The 20255-nt window shown below is 35.1% G+C and overlaps 2 protein-coding genes across 4 annotated transcripts; one reads left to right on the forward strand and one right to left on the reverse strand.

Annotated features, from left to right (window-relative positions):
- Positions 1–2673: 2673 nt before the first annotated feature.
- Positions 2674–9477, forward strand: LOC123662938 (GDP-Man:Man(3)GlcNAc(2)-PP-Dol alpha-1,2-mannosyltransferase). Its single transcript, XM_045597706.1, has 8 exons — positions 2674–2915; positions 3850–4082; positions 5173–5390; positions 5878–6000; positions 6701–6862; positions 7439–7637; positions 8893–9088; positions 9314–9477. Exons 1-8 carry the CDS (start codon positions 2707–2709, stop codon positions 9393–9395), a joined length of 1422 nt encoding a protein of 473 aa, XP_045453662.1. The 5' UTR covers positions 2674–2706; the 3' UTR covers positions 9396–9477.
- A 34-nt stretch (positions 9478–9511) lies between these two features.
- LOC123662936 (ubiquitin-fold modifier 1) lies at positions 9512–12734 on the reverse strand. 3 transcript variants are annotated; one of them, XM_045597704.1, is made up of 4 exons: positions 12550–12654; positions 12397–12453; positions 10422–10552; positions 9512–9814 (listed from the first exon to the last, which is right to left on the reverse strand). In XM_045597704.1, coding segments are annotated over exons 1-4 (264 nt in total). In that variant the 5' UTR covers positions 12552–12654; the 3' UTR covers positions 9512–9740. The 3 variants fall into 3 exon arrangements, with proteins under 3 accessions (XP_045453660.1, XP_045453658.1, XP_045453659.1); XM_045597702.1 differs by lacking the exons at positions 9512–9814; positions 10422–10552 and adding exons at positions 11162–11189; positions 11227–12266 and having other exon boundaries at positions 12550–12732; XM_045597703.1 differs by lacking the exons at positions 9512–9814; positions 10422–10552 and adding an exon at positions 11219–12266 and having other exon boundaries at positions 12550–12734.
- Between the last annotated feature and the right edge of the window lie 7521 nt (positions 12735–20255).

Here is a 20255-nt window from a genome sequence, read left to right on the forward strand (position 1 = left end):
ATAATGTTTATAAAATAGTAAACATTAAGAATGATTTACGATCAATACTAAAAAGCAGCAAAATCTGCAACAGCCTGACTAGGGAATTACCTCGATTTTACAGCTAAATAACACTGCTTTCAAACAGTGTTGTGTTCCTGTGGTGAGTAAGGAGCCCTTGGGAGGGAGGATTGGTGTAGGGATGGCAACGCGTTTGCGATGCTTCTGATATTGCAGCCGTCTGTAAGTTACTAAAAAAATAAGATACCAAAGTTCATTTTCATAGAACTGGAACATTCGTTGATCTCGACATTAGAATAAGAAGCTCCACTTTTTGTCCTTTTAATTTTTTTTTTTTTTTTTTTTGTAACAGAAAATTCGGATCAGAATCATGGTTTTTTTTTCATATCAATGGGGGCAAATGAGTAGACGAAGCCATCTGATGTTAAATGGCTACCGTCGCCCATGGATATCTGCAATATAAGAGGAGTTGCAGGTGCATTGCAGGCTTTAAGGGTAAAGATGTCTAGATACACTCGATGCTTAAAAACTCCCAAATTATAGCCCTCAGGGAAAACCTCAAGAGGAAGATCAGTTGGAAGGTCATTCAACAGTTTACATGTACGTGGAAAGAGTGCGCGCAAAGCGGTTTTGTCCCAATGATAAGTACCGGCCCTCTATTCGGAACCCCAAGCTTTTTTGCAGCCAGTTTGGCTTTGCTCTCCAAATGACCCCGGAATTGAACCTCGTTCGTAATGTCTACCCTAAGGATCCCAATAGTTTTAGTCATGCTTAGGGATATGTTTTGATAACATGATAGTGGTACAGAAAAGGGTGACTTTTTCTTAGCGGTAAACGCGCAAACTTGTGCCTTGGGGTGAAATTGGATGAGGTTGCGCCTACTCCATTCGGAGACTTGCTCCAAGGAAGTCTCAATTTCAAACACGAGTTGTAATTTCCTCTCGTCTACTTCCGCCCTAGGGATATTAGTCCGGCTAATGTAAATAAAAAATTGTATTGTTCATATTTAGAACCAGATGAAAAACGCAAATACAATAATTTACAACAAATTAATTCAACATAAATTAAAACGTAAAGATGATATCATTATTGTCTCACAATTTTCTAATATTATACATTTACTTCTCAACTTAAGAACTAAATATTTACAGATAGTTTTGATATAAATCGTGTCGGTGTGGAATGTTGCCAAAAATGCTGTTTTTTTTTTCTCCTTCAGTCGCTGAATTATCGGTCACAGAACATTTGATCACAGTGGTAGGCTGAAATGATGATGATTAATGATGGTGATATGGATATATACACTATCTGTCTATTTGTTCCGGCTAATCTCTGAAACGGCTGGACCGATTTTGACGGAACTTTCGTTGGCAGATGATGTAATAAGGAGTAACTTAAAATACTTTTATTTTAGAAAATTGATTTTATCACACAGCTAGTTTCTTTATAAAAATATTTTTGAGATATGTCAAGAGTTGGTATTTTAAATTCATCTTAATAAAATGATTTACTATCTATTCATTCAAGTATATACTTTGCTATGTATTCGTAATTTTTGTTTCTATTAAAATTATCCTTTAAATAATAGTTCTGAAGAATTCCCGCTTTCTCGACTGGCTCAATTTCCGACTGTATTTTACCTATATTTCATATTGAGATCTTTACCCATTATTTATCTATGATAATTGATAACACCATGGAGCATGGAAATTTGTGAGTTGCTAGCTGGATACAAATTTCCCCAAGAGCCTGGTAGATTTAACTGATAAAACTTTTGTTTAATCAAGCTATGATGCTAAAAGAATGAAGTATTGAATTCGAAGGAAATTAAATATTTAGTGATATAGTAATAAAGTTATAGCTTATGGTAGAGGACACTTTAACATTTAACATATAGTAAAATAAGGAGAATTTTAATTACTTTGGCAATGTCACTGTTGTGATTGTCAATGTCATGTCATATTTCGTTATTTTTGTAGGTTATATTTATACGTATACAGCCGACAACAATTAAAATGAAATAAATAAACTAATGATGTAATGCGCATACAGTTGATATTTAAGTTAAACAACTATCCTTAGACCCTTAGTACTTATTTAGTCCCTAATTCCGTATGTATATAGTGTTTCCAAACATACTAAAAATGATACATGAAATTTTCATGTAAGTTAATTACGAATTTCTTGTACCTTATTTATACGAACATTCTTGTAAGAGATTATTGTATTTGTTACCTACCTGTTTATCCAGCTTTCTATATCCAGAAAACATATATTTTTGTGTTGTGATTATTAAGATATTTGTTGTAATTTGAAGCAGTTTGCACTGAAACGAAGCTTAAAAAAGGAAACAAAGAAGCAAAAATAGATATTTGTTTAATAGAATAATAATATTATCAATTCGAATCAGTAATTACTTCATATTTACTTTAAGTATTTAATTAAATAATAATCACGGGTCACGGGTTTTATCCACATGGCAAAAATTTGTATGAGATGTTTATTGTGATCTAGGCATTTGTGAATTGTGTGTTTCTGGATCCAGGAGATAATCCCACTGGGAGCGATTGAGTGTGAAGCGCTTACAACTACTTTTGAAACCTACATAAGACAAATTTTGATATTGTATACTTTTTTTGTTATACTAATTTATTTTATGGTCTAACACTTTTTTTATTCTATTTCAGCTTAGTTATAGTTCTTCCTATGATATTATTTGGCGTATTGCTGTTTGGTGCATTTGTTATCGTACCATGTGCTTTCATATTTGCATCATGGTACATGAGGATAAAGGAAAGAAAGCTTCAAAGAAGGAAAAAGCATGGAGCTAATATTGCTTTCTTCCACCCTTATTGTAATGCTGGAGGAGGTGGGGAGAGGGTTCTCTGGGTCGCAATACGGGCTATTTTAACAAGGTTTGATATTGTATGTAGTTTTTTTAATTGAAGTGAAACTTACTTAGAATTAAAAATGCGTCTCGATCAAAAAAGAACATAAATGTATGGGAGATACAATATATTATTGCTGAAAACGCATAAGCGATGCGTTTTGCATGGCATCTATGACCTTTTTCATGAGACTGTAATCATCGTCGATAGAATAAATCGCCTACCTTCCTATGACTTTTCAGAAGTTTCACTTCTGACATGTGTTAATTGCATACATACATTTTTTTTTAATTGTAGTATATGTTAAAATACTGCCTTAGACTTAAAAATTGTTATTGAATTCATTGACATTAACATGTGTGACCTATATGTCTTTATCACATCAGCCTTTACCAGTCCACTACTAGAAATAGGCCTCCACAAGTTCACGTCAAAAATGGCGTGAACTCATGTGTTTTGCCCATAGTCACCACACTGGGCAGGCGGGTTGGTGACTGCAGGACTGGCTTTGTCATACCGAAGATGCTGCTGTCATCTTCAGCGTGTGTATTTCAAGGCCAGCAGTTGGATGGTTATCCCGCCATCGGTCGGCTTTTTAAGTTCCAAGGTAGTCCTTAATAAGTGGAACTGTGTTATCCCTTAGTCGCCTCTTATGACACCCACGGGAAGAGAGGGGGTGGCTATATTAATGCAGTAACAACACAGCATATATCTTGCAAATCGTTAAATGTGAAAAATTGTTAAGTTTCCTGATATATTCCATTTTCAGCACAATTATCTTAATCAATTATTCCGTAACAACCTTCTACAATGTATATAAAGAAAACTTAAGAAAAGAATAAGCGGACTAATCCTTTCCTGCTCAAGTATCGTTTTATTTAATTATTAATAATAAATTTGAGATCGTCTGTCAGTAATTTTAAAATAAATTTTAATAATAATATTTCTATTACAATCACAGGTATCCGGACTCTCACATATACATCTACACAGTTGAAACGGCAGAACCTATGACCATCATAAACAAAGTTCAAAACCAGTTCAATGTTAAAGTAGAACCGGAGAGAATTAACTTCGTCAGACTGAGCTTGAAGAAGACCATTGAGGCTGAAACGTATCCATATTTTACGTTACTCCTACAAAGCATAGGGTCAATGGTTTTGGGTATGGAAGCTTTTATGAAATTAAATCCAGGTATGAATATTTCATAAAAAAAGATTGTGCTTTATACCTCATAATTGAATTAAAACGTCTTTAGCTCCATCTCACTTATATCTCCTTCTCAACTTCCGTTCGCCTCGTCCGATCACACTTTTTCGTAACGCTCTCGTTACGCATTGACCAGCTTACTCCCCAAGTCAAGCGTGTGTTAAGAAGTTTTACTTCAAAAAAATCTTTAAAGAATATATTGCTGTTTTAGCTATAAATACTTAGAACAATCATACAAAATATATTATTGATTAAATAAGAATTAAGTTACATAATTTAAATTTAAATCAAACTTTTATGAAGTTGGAATTTTGATGGCATAACTATTATATAAAAAGAAAAAAAAATAATCTCTATTATTTTTTTCTCTCTCCATGATGTTAGTAATATACGCTTCAGCCTCTAATATCCCACTACTGGGCATAGGCCTCTTTCCTTATGTAGGAGAAGGATCAGAGCTTAATCCACCACGCTGCTCCAATGCGGGTTGGTGGATATATTCCCTACTATGAGTAACGATCGCTATCAGGTGTACATGATAACAACCGGGACCGACGGCTTAACGTGCTCTCCGAGGCACGGTGGGGAGACCCACAAGGATTGCACAAACACCCAGACCACGGCAAACACCTGTATGGCCAATACAAATGTCTGTCATGTGCCGGGATCGAACCCACAACCGCCAGCGCAACAGGTACAATCCATGGTTGTCACCGTTGCGCCAACGCGTGTCGTTAGTAATATAATTTACTCTTATTGTGTAATTTAGCAGAATTTCAGTTCTGTTTATGCTTTGATATCTTTAGATGTATATTTCTTCTATGTGTATTTGTCACTGAACTCCTCCTAAACAGCTGAACCGATTTGGTAAAATTGTTGTCCATATATTTCTATGGGTTGATGCATGGTTTGAAAACACAATTTGACCCGGTAAGTGGCACTGTTATAGTATGTCAGCAATCAAATTTGGTAGTTGTATTCAGGGCTAGACAACATCTACTGGGTCCGCTAGTAATATGTAAAATCCTTGTAATTTGTTTTTTAGCAGACGTAAAAGCCTAATATAATTTCACAGATATATACATCGACACAACGGGCTGTGCATTCACCTACCCAATATTCCGCTACCTAGCTCAGTGCCCCGTGGGTTGTTACACCCACTACCCCATAATAACCTCCGCTATGATGAGACGTGTAAAACACAGGCTGACGAGCTATAACAACAGCAGTGCAATAGCTCGTAATCCCTTATTGACGTGGTGTAAGCTACTGTATTATAAGGTGTTTGGCTGGGTAAGTGAATTGTGAATGTTGTTGGAGTTAATGGGAGTTTACTCCCTTAAGAATCGATTTTCGTATAAGGCCCCCAGTAGGAAACATATGAGGAGGAAAATTTACTGAACGAATGACCTCGTTACGTTTCTCGTAACGATGATGACGCTATTTGATTAGTTTATTTACCATTTGATATGGTATTAATCTTTTTCTTAGACTACGTAAGCCTCTTTTGTATCTATTTACACGTCGATCTGAAGGAGTAAACTCCAGTCGTGCGTCGGAGCTGACACACTTTGACACTTTTATTTTTTTATTAAATGCTGGTGCATGCAAATGTGTGTCATTTAAATTTGATTAATATGACCAGTATTTTTCGAGTTATCCATAAATATGTCGTATTATTTGTTGACGTAAGTGAAGTCAAATCTTTTAAAAAAATTCCAATTGTTTCCTTTTACTTCCGAGTAGTGATCTTTGATTTAATTTTTTAATATGTTACCAGTTGTACGGTGTGGTGGGTCGCTGCGCTGACATAGTCATGGTAAACGGAACATGGACGGAAGACCATATAAATGAGCTATGGAAAATACCACTCAATACCCATCGGGTCTATCCGCCGTGCGAGGTAATTTGTCTTTAAACAGCATTAAAGTTGTCAAAATAATGGAAAAATGTATGTGATTTTGTTAATCATCCAATTTTTTTAATGAACTTCAAATTTGAATGTCGTGGTTAATTTGTTGTTGCAAATATTATTTTCTATTCTTGTTCTAAAAAAAAATGCGTGCGTATAAAAGTACACATATCAGAAGTGCAACTTCTTTGGCAAACTAATTGAAAAATAATAATAATTGAAAACTAAGGTGAAAAGGTATTTTTGGCGTAAACTCGTGGAGGTCGTTGTCCAGCAGTGGACTGTATAGGCTGTAATGATGAAGGTGAAGCGGGACACGAGGTGGGTGACACCTGTAACGGACGTAGACGGTATCATAAAAAAAAAACGTTGCATATCAAAACGTCGCACATCTTCGTGACGTTTAATCCGTAAAAAATGTAAACCCCATGCGCTTAAAGAAGTTTCACTTCATAAAGTGTATGTTACAAAAATAATGACTGTATTTTTCATTAACATAGTAAATTTAGTGTATCACAAGGAGGAAACTTACACATTTGTATAATTATGATATATCAAAGTAATTGAATAAATAGTATTGTGTAATTCTAATTGTATTTAATATAAGCTGTTCTTCGCGTCTTCGCCCACATAGACCACACAATTTAAAGTGTAGTAGTTGTAATATGTGTACATTCATAATGTTTCCAAGGTGACAGAATTGAAGAAGCTTCGGTCTTTAGTAAAGGACTCGGACCCCATACGTATACTGTCGGTGGCGCAGTTCCGTCCAGAGAAGGATCATCCTCTCATGCTGCAGGCCATGTACGAACTGCGAAACTTACTCATCAAGAATGAGCTATTATGGAATAAGGTGAATTTTGGAAGTTTAACTTCTTTACGCATGTTTGACTTGGGGTGTAAGCTGGTGAATACGTGACGAGAGCGTTACGAAAAGTCTGATCGGGCGAGGCGAACGGAAATTGTGAGGGAGATATAAGTTAGTGAAGATAGAATGGGAGAGAGTTACGTTTTTACGAAGTTTGACTTCAGTCAATAATCAGTAATTTACTTTTTCTAATACCACTAGGATTTGGATAAAATAATGAGTATGTTTTAATTCTCACTCAAGGTTGCTGTTTTCGAGTGACTTACTATTCGCACGAACGGTTGTAGGGGCTATCCATAAATTACTTCACACGCCAAGGGGTGTAGATGGTTGACGTGTGACATTGTGTGACAAGGGATGGGAACAGACCAAAGATTTGTTACATCCATCTCAAATTTCCCCCCTTCGTCTACATAGCTGTATTGAGATTTTTGAATTAATCAAATCGAAAAATAGAAATGATTTTCGTTTTTGATAAATAATTTGTAGTTAATGTTAAAGCTTAAGATGTAATATCAAAGCTAGATCATCATAAGAGATACAAAAGCACGTGGTCTCCAGATTAAGTTGGTGCTGGTGGGGTCTTGCCGGAACGCCGCAGACGAAGAGCGAGTGAAACACCTGCGAGACCTGGCCAAGCACCTGGCGCTGGAGAACAGCGTGAGCTTCCTGGTGAACGCGCCGTACGCGCAGCTGCTGCAGCTGTACCAGTCCAGCGCGCTGGCGCTGCACGCCATGTGGAACGAGCACTTCGGCATCGGTGGGCGCTGCTGCACTGCTGTACTACTGCACTGTGGCGCTGCTGTACTACTGCGCTTCTGCACTGCTGTACTACTGTAGTGCGGCACTGCTGTACTACTGCGCTTCTGTACTGCTGTACTACTGTCCTTTGGCACTGCTGTACTGCTGTACTACTGTCCTGTGGCACTGCTGTACTACTGCGCTTCTGTGCTGCTGTACTACTGTACTGTGGCACTGCTGTACTACTGCGCTGCTGTACTGCTGTACTACTGTCCTGTGGCACTGCTGTACTACTGCGCTTCTGTGCTGCTGTACTACTGTACTGTGGCACTGCTGTACTACTGCGCTTCTGTACTGCTGTACTGCTGCACTACTGTACTGCTGTACTGCTGCATTACTGTACTGCCTACTGTACTGTATTGTTACAGTACTACAATTTTACTCTACTGCACCACTTCAGTCCTCTGAGTGATCTCTAGCGTTCTTTGTGTAGTAACGTATGGCCAAGAAGTCATGTAGCATATACTATTTATTCCACAAAATCACAGTTAAGCTTGCAACACTGGTATGACAAAATAATTAAAGAGTGCATTAAAAAAACAATTCTAGAATATTTAAATCACCTAACCTCACCTGCCTGATTTATAGAAGTCCATTTCAATAAAGGATCTATGAGAGATATAAGAGAAACACATACATTTAAATCATAAAATGTCAAATGATTGTTTTGAAATAATAGTAATAATCGCATTGTAAACATGAGAAGGAATAACAAAATTGTAACTCCCAAGTTTCCGACTGCGCAAAGTAAACGTCTCCTTTCTGGGTTATGGTATTTACATGTATAATAAAATCCTACAAACACATAAATTTAAAAATTTTAATTAAAAAAAATTAATAGATAAAGCTTATTACTCAATGCAGGATTACATAGTTGATAAAGATGTGTGGACTTAGTGACGCTGTATTTCATGCAACATATTTCTAATTTTGTACTAAAACACAGTTTATGTATTATTTTCAAAAGAGTAACTGCGGAGTTTCTTGCCGATTCTTCTCTGCAGAATCTACATTCCGAATCGGTGGTAGCTTTACTTCTACAAATATAATAATTTATTTTTAAAGTTATATATTATAATATATTTGTAAATTAACGATTCGAAAGTGCTCTTGGAGCTTATTTGAATAAAGCTGTTTTTGATTTTGTATGTAAAATGTAGTACATTTATTACATAACGATATTTTTCTTATGTAACCCTATAAACATTCTCCAGGTGTAGTGGAATGTATGGCGGCGGGTCTGATAACAATCGCTCATCGCTCCGGTGGCCCTCTAGCGGATATTATAGAAACGTCGGAAGGTTCTAGAACCGGTTTCCTAGCATCTGAACCGGATGAGTACGCGCGTGCTATACTTGAAGTTATCGCTCTACCCTCAGACGAGAAAAAACGGATTATAGAAGCTGCTAGGTGAGTTTATTGAAATGAAAATATTTATCACGCCATAGATTATTCACTTCAAAAAAAAAAAAAAAAAAACAATAATGGATACCATATTATAATTATGTTATTGACTGTCAAATAAATTTCTTATAAATAAAATTTTGTCAGTTTATATGAAGTTATCATTCTATAACAGAAAAAATATGTCTTTATTAATTCTAGTCTTATATTTTATATATTTTTTCTTTTCAGAGCTTCTGTGGATCGTTTCTCTGAGAAAGAGTTTGAAAAAGCATTCCTAAGAGCGACTGAGCCTTTAATAAGATTGGACTAACTAGGAAAGTGTTTTGCAATATTTACAAGTTTCCATTAGTTTTAAGCTTAAATAATGTAACGAAATAAATTTTACCAAAGTTTATCTTGTTTTTATATTTTATGAAAAAAAAAGTATTCACAACGTAAAATATATAATTCATGTATATAAAATTATTCTTAAATTATCATAACAAGCCGGGTATTTGATACAACTGTCTTTTTTTATTTTTGATAATCCAATGAAATCGAAAAAAAATTTTTTAAATAAATTTGTGAACGCAGCCATCCTTAGTGATTTTTTTATTTGAGAGTTGTACCTAATACCGTATAATACACATTAAGAGGAATGTACGCATTTATTGGTCTATGTAAAGGCGCCTCCGACTCGATCTCTGGGAATTAATCGCAGCTCGGAGCCATGCTTCAGGAACACATTTCCTGAAAAAAAAACTCGATAATTAAGTTGCACGAGTAAAACCGTTAGTTCCGGCTATAGATAACATTGCACTGCCTAAAACCTTATAAAATAAACATGCACACGTTTCGGGTGCTAATAAAATGGCATTACCTGTACTTTGACGAAGAAAGGGTCTTAGTAAACTAATTTTAAGAATTTACCGTAATTAATATTTTTGGTTCAGATAGTCGATAGTTATTGGACAGTGACCATAGACTGTGTCGTAGTGACTGGGTCGGCAAACAAGCGTACAGCTCACTTGATGGCGATTAGCGTAGTCTAGACGCCTGCAACGCTAAAAGCATTGCAAGCGTGTTTCCGATCCTACCCCGACCCTCCCCAGGAACACCTTTCCCACCACAGGATCACAACACTTCTTAAAAGCAGTATTAGTTAGCCGTGATCTTTTGTACTTCCCCAGTCGGGCTGCTCTAGATTTTGAGCAGAAAATATCCTGCCATGCCATACCGGAATAAGACTCTCCTCAGGAGATACGTCACAACCAATCCCACAGATCTTTGATATAAACATACCTGTGACCATGAAAGCTTAACAACTTTTATCTTAGTTAATTGCTTTAATTTATACCTGCTGTTTGCTGTGGATTGATGCCGATCCCGTCGTCAGTGATGATGGCGCTGGTGGAGGGGTCCACGCGGAACTCCTCCGCTGCGAACTTTAACACCGCCGTGAAAGGGGTCGCTTCTGGCACGCTAAGTCTGTTTCCATATTTACAAAAATAAACATATTAATATGGGTACGTTGGGAAATTATTTGCTGATCCATAAGAAATATTGTCTTTTTTTATACAACTAGGTCGGCAAACAAGCTTACGGCTCACCTGATGGTAAAGCAATTACCGTAGACACCTGCAACACTAGAATCATCGCAAGCGCGTTGCCGACCCTACCCCCAATCCCTCCAGGAACTTTGGTCACCTTATTCAACACAGAGACAACACTGCTTGAAAGCAGTATTATTTAACTGTGATATGTAAGGTCGAGGTCCCTAGTCAGTCTGTTCTAGATTTTGAGCAGAATATTTTCTGCTCTGCCATATCTCAGTGAAGTAAGTATCTATACCCCAGTAAATTTAGATCCGACTTGATGTAATTTTTTAAAAGGTTTTTGCAATATAGTCTCTGCAATTGATGTAATAAATTATGATTTATAATTATATTTTCGTAATCTAGGCTTATTCCCATAAAGTGACAAAGTAAATTAATTCAGAGGTCTAAGTATAAAACGCTTCAGCCTGTTATATTCCACTACTGGGCATAGGCCTCTTTCCCCATGTAGGAGAAGGATTAGAGCCAAAAAAAAAAACAATCACGAAAGTATTTTTTTATTGTCTGTAAAAATTAATAAAAAATTAACAAATGCTACTGTCTGTATAAATTAATTAAAGAATTCATCAAATTTAACAAATGCTCTACATCAAGGCATTAAGCCAGTCCAGAATTCAAAATCAACATTTTTTTCTGCTACAATATCTAGAAATTCCAATTTTAAATTGTCATTTTTGCAAATCATTTGCACTATTTTTAGAAACTCAGAATATGTTAGTTCAATATAAAAATGTTCCAGAGACATTTCATTCCGGAGACACTCGCCGACGTCGACTAAAGCTGTAGCCACTACTTTAAAAATATCACTACGATTTAAGCACACTTGCAAAAATTTTTCCTCATCTGTATCAAAGAAGAACTTCCAACAAGTTTTTCTCGAAACTGTTTTTCCGTTCATATAACTGACAAACGCCTGAGTTAGTATATCAACAGCTTCGTCATACTTTAAGTCTTTACATAAAATACATTGTACTAGTAATTCCATGTCGTCCTTTGTACATTTACTTAACATATCCTCAATTACTTTAGTGGTTTTATTCTTATCTTTGACTTCAGAAAGCAGGAAATTACTCTTAAATTCTAATACAAACTCTTTAGGTACATCAATCTTTAAACATTTTAAAAGAGTCTCCTTTGATGCTGCTTCTAACATTAAATCAGATAAACATACTTCTAATTTCTGCTCGGAGTATAATTCTAGAAATATCGTGAATCCTACATCAACTAGACTGATATTCGCTGAGGAATTAATTATTTTCTTTAAAATGTATTTTGGTGGGTCAGATAAACAATTTTTTAGGAACAAACTTGATGTGTTTTGTTTATTATTTAATAAAGACAAAAAATCGTCAATAAGCAACCGTTTTTGGAATTTATCTAAGCATTTTTCTATGTGCTGAGCCATCAAAAACGCATTCCGAATTTCCTCTGGTGTTGTATCATTATTTGGCCAATTTCGTTTTTGACACAAATGAATGAAGTCTTGGAAAAATATTAGAAATTGACGCACTACAATTGTTTCCATCTCCATGACGAGGAACCCACTAAAACGTAACTTCAACGTAGAGCCCACGATTTCTCAGCATCTGCCGAATAAGAATAATTTTCATCTTCTTATAGCAAAAAAATATGAAGAATTAGAAATTAAACATTGTCTTCTACGTTGAAGTTACGCTCTTGTAATGTCATATATAAAATAAAATCAATTCTGCTTACACTTTAAAGGGAAGTTTAGGATCCGAAGTCAGCGTGATCTTGAAAGTCACTTTTGACCTAAAAATAAGTTAAACGTTATAATTTTATCACAAAATAACATATATTTATATCAGCATATTTTAATTAGCTTTAGTTTCCTCATAAATAACTTACATATTGAAAAATATTTAAAGAGCAAATACAAGTCGTGTTGGATGAAAGTGACGTGACACGGTGACACACGATGACACATAAAACTTGACATTTTTTACACTGTTCGATTCAGTTCGATAACTTCGATACATCGATTTAAATGGAAAAAATTCAATTTAGTCATGTTTTTTAATGTCTTTTGTAATTTCTCTAATAATATTATATTTCAAACTTTAATTCAATTATAGCACTACTTTAAACTATCGTACGTATTATAATATAAATATTATGAGTATATATTTTTTTGTACATCACCAGCTCGCAAACGTTGTCTTGCCGCTAAACGCTATTTAAAAATAGTGGTTGGTGGTAGAAGGGTGAAAATTTAGGGTTGTATGTATTTTTCAACGCCAAATCATAATATAATAAAAATAAATAATTTATCTAAAAATAAAAAAATAAATTTAGGGGTGGACTACCCTTAACATTTAGGGGGATGAAAAATAGATGTTGTTCGATTCTCAGACCTACCCAATATGCACACAAAATTTCATGAGAATCGGTCAAGCCGTTTCGGAGAAGTTTAACTATAAACATCACGCCACGAGAATTCTATATATTAGATATTTCTCAGGTAAAATCAATTGATATCAATATATCGACAAGTTATAAAATGAGAACTTTATCAACATGGTAAAAGTCAATTTAATACGTAAGGTAAAATATATTAGATTATTACGTGATGGTTGTTGGCTCAATTAAATAAAGGTTACAAGTAATTTGTTTTTAATACGTACTCTCTGCATTTATTTTATTTGATCAAATTAGTCTTGTTAATTGATTCAGTTTCAGTGTTTCAAATTATCGATAAGCCTATCCGAATTTTGTTTGCCTGGCAATTTGACATTAGACGTCTACTAGAAAACTGGAACGTCAAAACAAATCTATATAGATCGAGTGAAATGTTTCAAAAATATTATAAAAAATGTTGTTAAAAAGGAATCTACTTGAAACTGTAACAATAATATCGTGTATTGGCACCGTCATATGTATCTCATTAAACTACGTCACGAATATATCACCAATCACTGGAATTTGGTTCATAAGTTATCTTTTAATATTATTTATCCTTTCTGTATTCGGTAGTTTTAAATGTATACAATGGTTACTACATCTAAACAAGCCTTTGAAATACGATTTAGAAAATCTCGTAAAGAAGTATCCGTTTTTAAGCTCTTTTTTCAAAGTCTTGCCGCAAGTACCAAAGAGTGATGAAAAGGATAATAATAAAGAATATGATACGAATGAACTCAGTGTGATAACTTCTGTATTGGAAAAAAAGTTAGTTTCTTCATGGTATATGTCATACATATCGCAAGAGATCGGCTTTCCGTTTGCGTGCAAACAAATGTTGGATCAAATGGTTGCCAAAACCTTTCAGGTAATTTATTTACATAATTGTCGAATGTAGAGCGGTTATTGTCATGGTTCATGTATTATTTATACATGTCGATTAATTGCTTCTTTCTATAAACTTTTAAATGCCTTTTGATATAGTGTGGTTTTATTAGAATAGGTATATAGGTATAGCTATAACTAAATATTTTAATACTTATAATTAATGTATACTCTTTATTGTATTTAAAAACACACAAAATATTAGTATAATGGCAGTTGGCAAGGGCGAACTTATAACGACGCGTTGCTGCAGCGGTCATAGCACTGGCTGTTACGCTGACGGTCGCGGATTCAATTCCACTCAGGATAGACATTTGTATCGGCTATATAGATGTTTCTCATGGTCTGGGCGTTGTGTTTGTCTATTTTTCCAGACCCCCGACACAGGAGAAAATCCTACTGGGCGCCGTTGAGTGTGAAGCGTTTTTTTATTATTATTATTATTATTTATCTCTAAAAGAAATTTCTACTAGTTTACCCACGGGAGTAAATACTGGTGTTATCGAGGGGTACAGAAGTGCGAGAGAACAAAAAGAATAAAACCAAAAGACAAAAAAAAATCTGTTAAATAATACATATGCTGTTAATATAATAGTACCTGGGTGACCAAGCTCAGCTCAGTATTTTTAGTAAATCGTGAAGGATTAGTAGAAGAGAGAGTTAAAATGATTCGCTGCCGGTTTGGATGAAGTCTTTTTTAACCGACTTAAAAAAAGGAGGAGGTTACTCAATTCGGCTGAAGGAAACTCAATATATATATATCGCACCTTCGGTGTAACAAAGTCACAATTCAGGACACTTTTTTGTTATGTCTTTTAGCCATAGCCACCAAAAAAGTAAACTATTAATTTTATAAACATTTCAAACCTACTATAAGTAGTAATCCAGAAATGAGGAAGTAAAAGCGAAAAAAAAAATAATTAAAAGTCCTCTCCTGTAAAATTAAGAAATGAGCTGTCGTGACTTTGTTGCACCGAAGGTACGAGATATATATATATCACTACATAGTATAAAACAAAGTCGCTTTCTCTGTTACTACTTTTTTTGTTATGTCTTTTATTAGGACTTTTTGATAATTTAATATAAGATTTTTAAACTATAGCAAAGAAAGTAAACTATTTATTTTATAAAGATTTCAAACCTACTATAAATAGCAATCCAGAAATGAGGAAGTAAAAGCGAAAAAAAAGTTAAAAGTCCTCTCCTGTAAAATTAAGAAATGAGCTGTTTTGACTTTGTTGCACCGAAGGTCCGACATATATCTCACTACATAGTATAAAACAAAGTCGCTTTCTCTGTCCCTATGTCCCTATGTATGCTTAAATCTTTAAAACTATGCAACGGATTTTGATGCGGTTTTTTTTTATTAGATAAGGTGATTGAAGAGGAAGGTTTATATGTATAATAACATCCATTAAATAGTGGAGAAATACTGTTATTTTTGAGGTTTCTAATGTGATGTCGTAAATAATTACATTTTTTCCGCTTACATCGCAAACGCAGCCTGAACCCTACGAGGTTTATCAAAATAATGTACTAAGTATTGTACTCGTTGAAAAGGTCTACAGAAAACTCCGCTAGGGTATATGTCTATCTCTTATGGATATCCCACAATAACATTTTTTTGTCATTTACTTTTTACGACAAATAATGGCTAATTTTCAATGCGATTTTAACCAATACAGCATTAATCCTTATCTAATTAAATACCTTAAATACATTGCTGATTTAATATAGATATATATGTCCCTATATATGTCCCTTTACAGCATATGATTTAAATGAATATTTTCGAAGATATTACGGATTTAAAAATTGCGGTATGTAGCGTTTGCGGCGGTACCGGCCGGCTTTTACTCTAAAGTTAACGCGTGCGTGGGCCACGGGCAGTAATGAATAAATCAAAAGTACTGGATCGATTTTAATCATTTTTTCAGTGAATGACGTAGGCTATAATTATATTTTATACCCGTGCGAAGCTGGAGCGGGTCGCTAGTATATATATATTTTAATGTATGTTCGGGGATAACTTCGTCGTTTATGAAAAGATTTTGATAATTCCTTTTTGGTGGAAAGAAGATATCCCTGGTGTGGTATGGTAAGGAAACCAGGATCTGATGATGGGATCCTAGAGAAATCGAGGGAAACTCTCGAAAATCCGCACAACTTTACATCAACTACATAATACTTAACATACTACTGGGTGTACTGATTTTAATGATTTTTAACTTAATCGAAAGCCGATGTTTATCATGTGGTCATATTTCATCGAGATCTGATTACAACTTTTAGAGTAATCTTTGATAATGCGTATTTCTTGACTATTTTTTCGTATACCTACGTTGTATTACTTGTCGATATAACTGAATTCGGTTTTTTTTTTCGTTTGCCTGCAAACACAATTATTAATAATGAATTAACACAAAATAAAAATTAAAAAAAATAACGATAAATTAAAAATTGTTACAAATTGGACAATTACAAGATTGAGACTAATTGCTTCACAAAAAAAAAAAAAAAAAAACTGATAGGCGCTCCAACAAATCGTATTTTTTTTTTTTTTTGAAAATCATATTTAAATACGAATTACATATTTATAAAATATGAATAGTATTTTTTTTTTTACCGACAATAATAAAAAATATAAATAAATATAAAAAATCAAAAATAAAAAAATAATTAAAAAATAATAGTGATAAAATATGAATAATATTTTTCGATTTTACCGACATAATAATAAAAATATGATCAGCCTATTTAAATAAAAAAAAATAGGCGGCAAACACAATTATTAATAATGAATTAACACAAAATAAAAATTAAAAATAACGATAAATTAAAAATTGATACAAATTAGACAATTACAAGATTGAGACTAATTGCTTCACAAAAACTGATAGGCGCTCCAACAAATCGTGTTTTTTTTTTTTTTGAAAATCATATTTAAATACGAATTACATATTTATAAAATATGAATAGTATTTTTTTTTACCGACAATAATAAAAAATATAAATAAATATAAAAAATCAAAAATAAAAAATAATTAAAAAATAATAATGATAAAATATGAATAATATTTTTCGATTTTACCGACATAATAATAAAAATATGATCAGCCTATTTGAATAAAAAATAACGAGAGCAATTAGAAAAAGAAAAAGAAAAAATAATTGATCAGGGACATGGGGATTTGTACCGTGATCTTCTCGGTTGATACCGATCGGCCGATTTCCCACCGAGCTATTGCAACTAAATTGACAGATGCGAAATTTACCTTCGTATTCTAACGATATTTTTCACTCCCTAAAAACAGGGATAAAACGACATTTTCTAAAAATGAATCCTAGCTAGATGGATTTATCTCCCCCGAAACCTCCTATATATTAAATTTTATGAAAATCGTTGGAGCCGTTTCCGAGATTCAGATTCTATATATATATATAAACATATATATATATATATACAAGAATTTCTCGTTTAATAGTATTAGATATATCTATTTATACATACATACATACATATGTATATACATACTAATATTTATCTTTAAATTTAAAGAACATTATAAACATGCTTTACTTCTAAAACTAATTCTAAAGCACGTTCTTATTTTTTTTTTTATTCTAATACTCCGATATTGAGGTCGGAGACTGTATTTGCTAGCTACTCTTTCATACCAGTTCTCGCTTTCATGCCTCTCGCACTTCCATGCTGCATACTTGTTCTTTCTCTCATTCATCGCCTTTCTCACACAGGTGGGTTCCCAATACTTTTTAGTCCTAATAGGCTACCTTACTTATTTATGTTATTGGATAAATAATTTTGCACATTTGGGTTTTAACAATTTTTGTTTTACAATATTTGTTTTTTTCATTAATTTCTAATAATTACTGCTAAATATTGTCTTAATGATATTCATTATCATTCTTACAATTTTCTATATTCTATTTTATAATCACAAATTTTTATTACATACTTAACGCATTAAAAGGGCCTTACTCTATGTGCGTGCAGGGGGTTTTAAAAATTCAGGAATCCAAGGAAATTGAAATAAAAGACTGAGATCTTACTTTGAGGAGAGCTAGCGATATATTAATTAAATAATTTTTGTTCACCGTCACTATCGTTTGGTTGACGCCTTACCAAAAATAAAAGCAACCGCGTCTTGAAGCGACGTTGAGCCTGATGCTTCAACACTCTACTTTCACAAGGTCTTATTTTTTATTTTTATTTTTATTTATTCTAGTCTAATACTAAAATTGATATATTTCTTTATTCTATCACACTTACGTACAATTGAGATATTCTATATACTTTAACATAATACTACTATTAATACGTTTCTCTTCATTAAACTTATTAACTACTACATTTTTGATCTTCAACGTTTACTCGTTTTACAGTCTATTCCTATTTTTATATCCTTACTCTATTCTTATCCTAACCTTATGCTATGCTATTCATATAGAAATAGCATATTTGCCTGCCTTCTGAATCAGGGACCATTATGCATTTGCCGCCTCAAAGAATTGCAAGGATACAGATCAGACTGTCTGAGACCCTTTGTTATCTAGTGCTGCCCTGTGACCTAATGCCGAAATCCTGTGCAGGAGTCGGTGGCCGTGCACTCCCCGCTTGCTCTGCTGGAGTCTTGTCTCGCAAAAAATATACAGGTTTCTTCCGAAGCCATGACCCCCGCAGAGTGTCTCGCACGTGTGTCGCCAGGGAATGGAGACTGTTTGGCACGCCACCGCGCCGACCATCGCGCCCTCAGGAGTACGCGACTTTTGACCGCGCTAGCTCGTCCCACTTACTCCTAACTTGGCAGTCACTGCTGAAGGCGTTGTGGTCCAACTTGTCCAGTTTCGCCCTTCGGCAGTTCCTGCAGGAGGACAGGACGGCCTGCGCCCAGTCCGTGCACTCCGTCTTTAGGTGTGGGCAGTGGCTGCAGACGTCGACCGACTCCACACAGGAACGTTCTTATTTTAAACAATAGTAATTGCTACTCATAGTTATTCATTTAGTTATTTGTTTTCATATATTTTTTTTTTTGAATGGGGCAAACGGGCTGACGAAGCCATCTGATGTTAAATGGCTACTGTCGCCCATGGACATCTGCAACACAAGAGGAGTTGCAGGTGCGTTGCCGGCCTTTAGGAATAAGATGCCTATACACGCGCCGCTTGAAAACCCCCAAATAATTGCGCTCAGGGAAAACCTCAGGAAGAAGGTCATTCCACAGTTTGCATGTACGCGGAAAGAATGCGCGTGAAGCTCGCATATTGGTCGCAAACCATGTATCCAAATGGTGCGGATGGAACTTAGTCCTTCGGCGAATGGTACGATAGGTAAAAACGTGACGGCGGCACCATATCAAATAGTTCGTCAGAACACTCACCGTTGTACAGACGGTAAAAAACACACAGAGAGCCAACGTCTCTTTGCTTAAAGGATCTAAACCGTCCGTGAGTTTGGGATCGTCGACAATGCGAATTGCCCGGCGTTGGATGGAGTCAAATGGGTGGAGTTGGTATTGAGGGGCACCTGCCCAAAGGTGCGAGCAATACTCCACATGGGAATGGACTTGAGCCTTATAGAGCAGTAGTCGATGTCCCGATGTGAAGTACCGGCCCGCCTTGTTCAGAACCCCGATCTTTTCTGCAGCCAGATTAGCCTTGCTCTCCAAATGACCCTGGAATTGAACCTCGTTCGTAATGTCAACCCCCAAGGATCCCAATACTTTTAGGAATATTTAGCGATGTGTTCTGGAAACAAGGCGCTACAAAAAAGGGGGTCTTCTTAGCGGTGAACGCGCAAATTTGTGTCTTCGAGGGGTTAAATTGGATATTAGCTCGGCCAGTGTAGAATGTATCACACGTACTGTCATCTGCATAGCAACGGGGTATTGCTGGTTTGCAAAAAATCGTCAATATGCAGAGTAAACAGCGTGGGTGAGAGCACTGAGCCTTGAGGAACTCCAGCGTTAATAGGCATGGTTTCCGAGTATACTCCGTCAACAGCGACCATGATGCTACGCCCATTAAGAAAACTGGTTATCCAATTGCATATTCCCTCCGGGAAACCGTATAATGGTTGCTATGCTAAAAGAGCTTTATGCCAGACCCGATCAAAGGCCTTCGCTCCGAATTGAAATAAATATTTCGGCCTTGCTCTCAATGGCGGTTGCCAAGCTGTGTGCTAGGTACACTAGAAGGTCACCAGCGCTGCGACCACGACTAAATCCGTATTGTCGGTCGCTAATTAGCTA

The sequence above is a fragment of the Melitaea cinxia genome, chromosome 19, assembly GCF_905220565.1.
Source record: "Melitaea cinxia chromosome 19, ilMelCinx1.1, whole genome shotgun sequence".
Lineage (NCBI taxonomy): Eukaryota > Metazoa > Arthropoda > Insecta > Lepidoptera > Nymphalidae > Melitaea > Melitaea cinxia.